Source organism: Magnolia sinica, chromosome 1 (assembly GCF_029962835.1).
Source record: "Magnolia sinica isolate HGM2019 chromosome 1, MsV1, whole genome shotgun sequence".
NCBI lineage: Eukaryota > Viridiplantae > Streptophyta > Magnoliopsida > Magnoliales > Magnoliaceae > Magnolia > Magnolia sinica.
Genome location: NC_080573.1, coordinates 136,079,878 through 136,090,860, shown reverse-complemented (window position 1 = coordinate 136,090,860; position 10,983 = coordinate 136,079,878). Strand labels below are relative to the sequence as shown.

The following is a 10,983-nucleotide window of genomic DNA, read 5'->3' as shown; positions in this document are numbered from 1 at the left end:
GTGCACTGGCATGCAGATAGGTGGACTAGTTAGCTGAGCCATACACGTGGCTGGGCAGACCAGACCACCTAAATGAGATGGTGCGTTCCATAACATCTTTGTTTACCATTGAACTTTGGTGGATAACAAGTTGTCTGCATCACCCCCATACACGTGTCCATCTATGATTACATACATGCAGAACATTCACGCTGTGAGCCATACACTAAAAATCACATAGCTTAGATGATAGCCATATGATCGATCGGTAGCCTACAAACGGATAATAATCAGCCAAGAGACCTAAGACATAGTCATTGGTATATGCACAATAAGAAGAACTCAATAGCTATTTGGGCAACGGCCCATCTGCAGTTGGGCTGCTGGGATGATTTCTCTAAAACGTGTGTGAGATCCAGAGAATTCGCGAGGTGGGTCCACCTGACATGAACGTGCCCTGATCTAAAATCAGGATTGGTCCATTGATCAAGTGCGCCACATGCGTATCTTGAATGCAAACCCTCGGATTTGGACAGACGTAAATTTGGTCCATTGACAGCCCCAGTCCGATGGATGGAGTGTGGGATCAGTTGCCTGTAACTTCAGTTGTTGGATACCAACCTACTGATCCGACGGTTATGAATGTGATCTTTGGCCACAGGCCATCCAAGATGGATGCGGATTGCGTCCTACCCCCGCCTGGACGGTAATCCATCCGAGCAGGGCTCTGTGGGGCCCACCGGGATGTAAGTGTTTTATCCACGCTGTTCATTGATTTTATCAAATAATTTTAAGGTATTAGCCAAAAAAATGAGGTAGGTAAAAGGATTAAGGGGACCATAAAGTTAAGATTGAACACCCACCATTAAAAACTTCTTGGGAGCAGGAGAAGTTTCGGATCAAGTTGATATTTGTTTTTTCACCTCATCCACATCTACATGACCTTATGAATATTTTGGATGGTAAAAAAAACATCACGTTGGCCCTTATAAAGGTTTCAATAGTGGTTGTCATTATCACTGCAGCTTCCTTTGGTGTGGTCCATTGGAGCTATGGAACTGTTTCATTTTTTGTGTAATACCTTAAAATGATCTAGGAAAAGAGATTAACGTCGTGGATAAAACACTTATATCACAGTGGGCCTCACATAGCCCTGCCCGGACGCATTACCGTCTGGGCGGGGGTCGGACGTAATCCGCGTCCATCCAGGATTATGTACCCATGGGTTACAAGGGGCCGGGTCTTAGTCATGTTATTAATCTAAGCCCGGCCCATTTAATAACCAGACATAAAAGTTAAGACTGGCCAAAAGATATGGACGGCATGGATGTAAGGAAAATACATCAATGTGGGCCCATGGTGAGTGATCCAACAAGAAGGTGGATCCAGAGATCTACTGAAGCCGCGTCCATAAGTGAAGGGGTCTCAAAAGGTGCAGGAATCCACCTAAAGAAAGAAAAATAGGGTGGCCTGAGTTTAAGAAAATCTTTAGGTTGAGTGTTGGCATATATCATTTATCATTTCTCATTATCTACGAGTGTTATGCGTGGGCCACCAAGGTGTGTGTATGACATCCAACCTGTCCAACAATGTTGGCCCACCGTGAAAGTTGGATGGTGTAAAGACCAGGCTAATCTAACCATCAAGTGGGCCACCCACATATTTATTTATGGACCATGTTGGGATTATTTATTGCATTGGTTGGATTTCACACACAGCAACAGTGTATAAGCGGTTGAATGATGATTTACACATAGGTGAATAACTTTTAAAGTAAGCTTATTCTACGGGGACTTGAAGTATGGCTGAAAGTTGGGTGGGTTCAACCCGACCAACCGGTGACCGACCCGACATTGAGTTGGGCTTGGGCAAGATGTATCGAGTCCGGTCTCAGGCTTGAGCTATACAGACACCAACCCGATAAAACTTGCGTCAGGCTCAGGTTGGGGTATTGGGTTGCCCGACCCAACCCGAACCCGATGAATATGTAAGTTACTTATAAATTATAATTAAGTGTGGATCGTCTGTGTTGAAGACATAGGAAATTCCGATGTTGCCGAGTCTCATTAATCCAGATCATTTCCGATGACTCATGCTAACAAGATAAACTAGATTTCTCTCTCCCAAATAAATTGAGTGTTACACAACACGACTTTCAGATTAGTAGTTGTCTTATATTTTAGCTTGTTTGTTTAGAAAAAATAAACTTTTTTACGATGAATAACTACATATATAATTAATAAAATCATAAATATAAAAAATAAGACGTGTATTAAAATGTAATAAACTAATGCAATCATGAACATATTAGCATATATCCACTTGATCATCCTGACCGAACGTGCTTGGGTTGAGCTTAGGTTGAGAATTCTCAACCTGAGGTTGGGTTAGGTTAGGGTTAAGGTATAGGAACTTTGGGTTGGGATAGGGTTGAGCACCAACCATACCTAACTTGCCTGACTTTTTGCCTTAACTTGAAGAGGAGCGCCTGCTGAGGGAATGCGTTGGATTTAGGAGCCACGTCCTTTTGAAAATATATCTTAATTTATAAGTAATTCACCTGATGTAAAAAGATATTTATCTTTCATGGAAAAGCTGCCTATTCGTAACGGTTTGGATGGTATATAAATATCAAGGTGGAGCCCAGGAAGGCTCTAATGGTAGGTATTTCTTTTTCTAATTTTCCCTCTCATGTTACCTGCTTGAGTTTTGGGTCCGCATAAATTTTTATTTTTATCTTTTTTCTTGTCTAAAATGAGCTCACCAAACGGATGAACGGAATAGATTTCCAACAAACATGAAGATGGGTCCCACCCAACATTCCTCCGTAGGAAATCCGCGTCCCCTGCTCGTACATTGTTGCCTGTGTAGGGCCACCATGTAGTGTGTATTCCATCAGCCCATGTTAAGTGAGCCTTCCATGACTATGTGATACCCCAAAAATCAGTAATATCTAATTATTAAGTGGCCACACCACAAAACAATTGATAACCATCCAAAAGACTCTAGATTGACCTGGTGGCCGACTCTTTTAGAGACAGTGGCTACCCAATCTAGACGCCAGTTTGTCCTGTGCGCAACTATTCGTTAGATCCAACACACATTTCGTAGGCTAACACATGCAACCGTAACACCAATCTGATACATATTAGCCATTTGATACATGATCTTTAAGGTGGATGGTCAATATTTTTTTACAGAAAAATAATGCGACCAATGGACAGCTAAAATGAAACAAGTGGACGGCTACACAATATCTTTTTGGTTGCATTTGTTTCGGACACAATGACCAACTTGATTAGCAGAATGGCTTGAGTTTTGGGCCAGGGAACCTGATCTGTGTCTGGTGGGTGGATATGATCTTACAAACGGATGCCAACTTGTCACGTACACTGGCATGCAGATAGGTGGACTAGTTAGCTGAGCCATACACGCGGCTGAGCAGACCAGACCACCTAAATGAGATGGTGCGTTCCATAACATCTCTGTTTACCGTTGAACTTTGATGGATAACAAGTTGTCTGCATCACCCCCATACACGTGTCCATCTATGATTACATACATGCAGAACATTCACGCTGTGAGCCATGCACTAAAAATCACATAGATTAGATGATAGCCATATGATCGATCGGTAGCCTACAAACGGACAATAATCAGCCAAGAGACCCAAGACATAGTCATTGGTATATGCACAATAAGAAGAACTCAATAGCTATTTGGGCAACGGCCCATCTACTGTTGGGCTGCTGGGATGATTTCTCTGAAACGTGTGTGAGATCCAGAGAATTCGCGAGGTGGGTCCACCTGACATGAACGTGCCCTGATCTAAAATCAGGATTGGTCCATTGATCAAGTGCGCCACATGCATATCTTGAATACAAACCCTCGGATTTGGACAGACGTAAATCCGGTCCATTAACAGCCCTAGTCCGATGGATGGAGTGTGGGATCAGTTGCCTGTAACTTCAATTGTCGGATACCAACCTACTGATCCGACGGTTATGAATGTGATCTTTGGCCACAGGCCATCCAAGATGGATGCGGATTGCATCCTACCCCCGCCTGGAAGGTAATCCATTCGGGCAGGGCTCTGTGGGGCCCACCGTGATGTAAGTGTTTTATCTACGCTGTTCATTGATTTTATCAGATAATTTTAAGGTATTAGCCAAAAAAAATGAGGTAGGTAAAAGGATTAAGGGGACCACAAAGTTAGGATTGAACATCCACCATTAAAAACTTCTTGGGAGCAGGAGAAGTTTCGGATCAAGCTGATATTTGTTTTTTCACTTCATCCACATCTACATGACCTTATGAATATTTTGGATGGTAAAAAAAAACATCACGTTGGCCCTTAGAAAGGTTTCAACGGTGGTTGTCATTATCACTGCAGCTTCCTTTGGTGTGGTCCATTGGAGTTGTGGAACTGCTTCATTTTTTGTGTAATACCTTAAAATGATCTAGGTCGAAAAGCGATTAACGTCGTGGATAAAACACTTATATCACGGTAGGCCTCACATAGCCCTCCCCGGACGCATTATCGTCTGGGCGGGGGTTGGACGTAATCCGCGTCCATCCAGGATTATGTACCCATGGGTTACAAGGGGCCGGGTCTTGATCATGTTATTAATCTAAGCCCTGCCCATTTAATAACCAGACATAAAAGTTAAGACTGGGCCCACCCTATTAGTAATTGGGCCTTTCTTTTCAGAACCAAGCCCACACATTGACAATAACGGGCCCGTTTTCAGGCTGGGTCAGGCCTCAAAACATAGGCCCGAATACATGTGTCTCTAACCGACCTGTATTAGGTTGGGCACTAGTTTACCCGCTCCCTGAATCAACCACACTGGGTCTGTATGTGAGGCATCGGATCTGAATCTCACCGGATTTGGGTACCCCGATAGACCAGTCATCATATGACTCTTTCCTTTGAATATGGAATCAAGTTTAGGATCTTCCAACCGGTGGGCCCCAATGTTTCCGTGCTTTAGAATGAAAACTCATCCCAGTCCGCTCATCAAGTGGGCCACAATTTACAAAAGGAAATGGACGGATGAAAATACTTGGGCAAATTATCTAAACCATACCCAAGCCAGAGAGGGGCTCACCTGTTATTTTCTAATGACTAAAATACCCTCAAGAATTTTAAACCGGAGGGGCATTTCCCTCCTCTTCAGGAATGAAGAGTGAGCAAAAGATAATGAGAAATAGCCACATGCTCTCCTTATTGGAACGATGCAAGAGCATGACACAGCTCAAACAGCTGCATGGGCAAATGATCACCACGGCGCAAGTTAGCGACGTGATCCCACTGAGCAGGCTGTTGGATTTCTGCGCGAATTCGGAAGCCGGCGATCTCAACTATGCCCGATCGGTCTTCCTCCACATCGACCGCCCGACCGTCTTCATGTGGAATTCGATGATAAAAGGGTTATCAAATGGCAACGAACAGGACAGACCCCTGTCCTTGTACAGGAAAATGCAGCGGTCGGGCTACTCGCCGGACCATTTCACGTTCCCTTTCGTGCTCCGATCCTGCGCGAAGATCTCGTCCGTCAATTGCGGCAGGTGCGTTCACGGCCGCATTGTAAAAACTGGGTTCGAGGCAGACTTATACGTTTCGAGCAGTTTGATCTATATGTATGCTTCATGCGCCGATCTGGAAGCCGGGAGGCTGGTGTTTGAGGAAATGCCCAAGAGAAATGTGGTGTCTTGGACCACTTTGATTGCTGGATACGTTAACAACAATCGCCCGGATGAGGCGATAAAGGTGTTTAAGGAAATGGAAATCACGGAAGTCAAGCCCAATGAGATTACCATGGTGAACGTCTTGGTTGCTTGTGCTGAGACGAGGGATCTAGAGACCGGGAGGTGGGTCCACAGCCATCTTCGCCAAATTGGCATGGACCCATTTCTGTCGAATTCGACATGGAATGTCATCCTTGCCACTGCCATTTTGGACATGTATGCAAAGTGTGGCAGTTTAAAGTTTGCGAAGGAGCTGTTCGATGCAATGCCTGAACGAAATGTGGTGTCCTGGAATGCCATGATTGGTGCCTATAATCAGTATGGCTGGGCCAACGAAGCGGTGAGATTATGTGCTGATATGCGTGTTGCGGATGTAAAGCTGGATGAGGTGACATTGTTGAGCTTATTGGGTGCATGCGCTCAGCTTGGAGCATTGGGTTTGGGCCAAGGAGCTCATGCTTATATAGAAAAGAACAACATCTACAAGGACGTAGCAATCAGCACTTCTCTCCTAGACATGTACGCTAAGACCGGGGATATGCATAGTGCACTCCAAATCTTTCATCATTTACCCAGGAAAGATGTGATAACATGGACTAGCATGATCATTGGGTTGGCCATGCATGGGCATGGAGAGGATGCGCTGCGCCTTTTTCGACAAATGCAAGTGGAAGGTATCTTACCTGACCATATTACATACATAGGAGTTCTATGTGCATGCAGCCATGCAGGGCTGGTTGATGAGAGCCGTGAATACTTCGACTCCATGACAAATGTGCATGGCATCGCTCCGACAATTGAACACTATGGATGCATGGTCGACCTTCTGAGCCGAGCAGGTCGACTGAGAGAGGCAGAGAAGTTAGTAGAATTGATGCCACTTCCACCAAATATTGCTGTATGGAGTGCTCTTTTAAGTGGGTGTGAGATCCATTGCAATGTGGATATAGCCGAGCGAATAGGGAACCGCATTGAAGAATTGAATCCTCAGGGCAGTGGGATTTATTTGCTTCTTTCCAATATATACGCAAAGGCGGGAAGATGGCAAGCAGTGGAGATGGCTAGGGAACTAATGAGGCATAAAGGGATTGAGAAAACTCATGGTTGCAGTTCTATTGAAGCGAATCAGCCCAGTACATAAATTCTTTGTAGATGGATCATACGAAAATCTAAGCTTGGTGAGCAGATGAGAGTTAATTTCTCTCCATTGTGCAAAGGTTTTGGGTTCTTGTGCTCTACAGGTCCACGTCAAAGCACTTGTTTGACAGCAGTTAAACAAATGGGATTCACACCTGGATAAACCTGAAGCAAAGAAGCTTCTATTCCTAACATGTCCTTCATGCGCCAGGGAGAAGTGGAAACGGTTTATCCTCTGTTTCTTTACTGGATCGCGACTAACGTTATTTGGGCCATGTCCTTCATGTGCTGGCTAGAAGCGGAAATGTCTGATCCTCTGTTTCTTTATTGCATCAGGACTAGGGTTATTTGGGCCATGTCCTAAATTTTCAATCTGTTTGATATTGGTCAGATGCTCCTATCTTCTGCAGTTCATATCTTTCTTGAGCAGTAAAGTGCCCCTTTCAAGATTGCTGCAGGGGCTCTTCCTAGTGCTATAATGTGGGGTATATGAAAGGAGAGAAATGGACATATTTTCAAAGATGGATCTAAAAACCTTCAGGTGGTTGTTGAGAACATTGGATTTTCTCTCAACAAAAGAGTTCTGAGGGATGAGCATTGCCAATCTCTAAAAGAAGTGGTTTGTGGTTATCCGGATTGAGCTTTCCTAGGCCTAGTTGTTTAGGTCCCTTCCGTCCGTATTGGTGGACGCTAAATGTTGACAGGAGCTCTGTGGGGGAATCCTCGTCCGTCCAATTTTAGCAGGGAAGTCATGACCATCAAGGTGAGATCAAGTTGGACTTTTTTTCTGGGTCAGCTGCAGGCGATGATGCGAGCTCTTCAGAGCTCTTCGGGGGTATCTCTGCTCTCTCCTTGTTGGGTTTTATTGTCTGTTATCTTAGGGTGTGTTTGGAAGCCACCCGTTGTTTACTTGTCGAGGCAGGGATTGATGATCCTGCACACCTGTTCATATGTGCCATATGTTTTCGAGTATGATCTGTTCATACATTCTCATGAAATTTCAGGCATATTGTACACTTGAGTAAGCTACAATCTTAAGCTCAAATCCAGTCGTTGTATGCTTCCGATGGTTGCATCTGTTAGAAATGAAATGCGTTAAAACTCAATTCTTGGTGTCACCCAAACACATCTTTAATGAATAGTTTTATCCTTCTTTTCCTTTTAATAAATCCTTCGTGTTAACCATAAAAGAGGAAATTAATTCTCTACATATCTTGAGTTGAACGTGGGCCTTGTAACTGTTGCGAACATATGTGCAAGGCTTAGCCCTGACTTCCTTAACAGTATTCGGCAGAGCATTTGGCAGGTGCCCATCCTGGCACAGAGTAGGATGGCATGGGCTCACGGGCTGGGCCAGGGCCTGCTCGGCCCTCAGAAGGAAGGAAGGAGAGAGAGAGAGAGAGAGAGAGAGGGCTCCTTTTGCTATGGCCCACCAAAGTTTTGGATCAGGGTGAAAGTTAGGTCCTGAGGATTTCATGGGTACTGCATCACATGGACCGTTCAAATTTTTGGGTCATATCATAGGTGATGAGTTCTGAAAAAGTTTTCATGATAACTCGTGAGAACTGGTGCCTACGTGAGCATTCCTCTCTCTCTCTCTCTCTCTCTCTCTCTCTCTCTCTCTCTCTCTCTCTCTCTCTATATATATATATATATATATATATAAAATTAAGATTTCAAGAGGGGAACCACATTATGTTACTTAAACCGAGTAGATGAGTAAGGAGTAAAATCACCAACGGTGTGTTGTGTAACGTAATGCAATGCTATCAAGTTCAGGGATATTAACATTTCCAGCGGTATGATGAGTGGCTGGACTCCAGGACATGTTCAAGGTGGGCCACACCTACTACTTGGCCGCTGATCACACAAGCTTGCCATGGTGACACATGTTGAGGGTGGGGATGAATAAAGTCCACATCAAGGCTTCTCCAAGCCGAGCATATGCCACCTACTCCCATTCCTGTCCCTTGAGCCCAAAACCACCCATCAGCTGAGCACAACTGTGTCACCATCCCTGCCGAACATGTGGCTCACGTGGAGGATGAACGGGGCGATCAATTTTTGGAGGCCATCCTTATTGTACATGTGCCCCACCTGGATGATGATCAGTGCAATAAAAATTGGAGCTTTATCGTGCATGAAGCATTGCATGAATATTGAATAATTCTATCTAATCCAATCTTAGGGCCTGTTTATTAATGCTGAGTTTTTGCACTTAACGTGGAATTGGAAAAATGTTCCGTGTTTAGTGGTGTTTGTTAATGCATCGTTAAGGCAGAAGAAGGAAAGCACTAAGTGGTTTTTCACTGAATTCTTTCCGTGATAAAAGTCTGGCTTAATGGCGAATGCAGAATGCGCTCAGTGAATTTTTCATTAAACAAAAATTTTGGCTTTCAAAATTACCCCTTTTCAAGTTGCCATGGTTATTTCTTTTCTTTAAATTGTTTGCGCAATACAAAATCAACTTTTAACCTGTGAAACTTCTTTATGCCCCACTATGATGTATGTGTTTCATCCATTTTTAAAGATCATTTTAGGGCTTGATACCAGGAATATAAATCTCAGGTGGGCCTTACCACGAGAAAACAATAGTGATTGGATATCCACCATTAAAATTCTCCTAAAGCCCAGTGTACTGTTTATTTGACATCCAATCTGTTGATTAGGTCATATAGACCTAGATGAATGGAAAAAACAAAGATCAGCTTGATCCAAAACTTTTATGGGCCCCAAAAAGTTTTTAATGGTCGTTCATTCATCATTGTTTTCCTGTAATATGGTCCACTTGAGAGTGGGATATACCTCATTTTTGGTCTCATACCATAAAATGATCTAGAAACATAGATGGACGGCATGGAAGAAACACATACATCATGGTGGGGCCCACATAGCACCGACCATCAGCCATTGCCTGGTGTCAAGGGAGTAGCCAATCTATTTCCGTGGACGCGGATTGGATACTGACAGGTTGAGTAGCGAGACTCGCTTACTAAAGTTACGTCACCAAGTTATGTAGGCCCCATCATGATGTATTTTTTATATGCACACTGTCCATCCATTTGAAAATATAATTTCATGTAAAGATCCAAAGAATGAGTCAAATCCAAAGCTCCAGTGGTCGTCACCACAGAAAACAGTGAGGAGAGTGATGCCCACCATTAAAAACTTAAATAGGCCACAAAAGTTTTTGATCAAGTTGATATTTGTTCTTTCCCTTCTTTCATGTCTGTGTTAACTTGTGAACAGGTTGGATTTCAAATAAAAATCACGGTGAGCCTTAGGAAGGTTTCAATGGTAGGCATCAATCTCGCCACTGTTTTTTGCGGTAGGGTCACTTACATATTTAGATTTACCTCATTCTTTAACTCATACTCTAAAATTAAATCTCCAAATAGATGGACGGTGTAGATAAAGCACATACATCATAATGGGCCCACATACATCATAGTGGGCCCATGGAATTTGATGATGTCACTTCTGTAGCAAATCTCGCTATTCAACCTGTCAGTAGCTAATCCCCGTCCAAGTAGGATATGGATTGGTTGGTGACTTGGTGTACCTCACACCAGCTATATAGCTGCTGTATTGACGTAAGCAAGGGTCCCATCATAAGGTATGTGTTATATCCAAACCATCCATCCATTTGGCGAGCTCATATTAAAGCTTGAGATGAAAAATAAGCTGCAAAAAGCAGTGGGGTATTGAACGTCTACCACTGAAACCCTTTTTGGGGTCACAAAAGTTTTGGATCAATATGAAATTTTTTTCCTCTTCATACAAGTATTTGTGACCTTATGAACATATTGGATGGAAAATAAACTTAAATAGGCCACGGAGGTTTTGGATCAATATCTTTTCACTTCATCCAATTGGGAATGACCTTATAAATGATTTGGATAGCATATATTTATAAGGTGGGCCTTATTTGAAGGTTTTGTTGCTACCAGTGTTCAATCCTATACAACACATAAAAGCTTGAGACAAAAAAAAAAGCTGCAAAAAGCAGCGGGGGATTGAACGTCTACCATTGAAATCCTTTTTAGGGTCACATAAGTTTTAGATCAATATAATTTTATTTTATTTTTTACTCTTCATACAAGTATTTGTGACCTT

At 43.2% G+C, this 10,983-nt stretch overlaps 1 protein-coding gene across 1 annotated transcript; it reads left to right on the top strand.

Moving 5' to 3' along the window:
- The first annotated feature begins 5,103 nt into the window (after positions 1-5,103).
- LOC131219467 (putative pentatricopeptide repeat-containing protein At3g05240) lies at positions 5,104-7,436 on the top strand. Its single transcript, XM_058214620.1, has one exon. The coding sequence runs from the start codon at positions 5,162-5,164 to the stop codon at positions 6,869-6,871; it is 1,710 nt and encodes a 569-aa protein (XP_058070603.1). The 5' UTR covers positions 5,104-5,161; the 3' UTR covers positions 6,872-7,436.
- The last annotated feature ends 3,547 nt before the right edge of the window (positions 7,437-10,983 follow it).

Coding starts and splice junctions, on each gene's coding strand:
- LOC131219467 (XM_058214620.1), top strand. CDS start 5,162: ATGAAGAGTGAGCAAAAGATAATGAGAAATAGCCACATGCTCTCCTTA.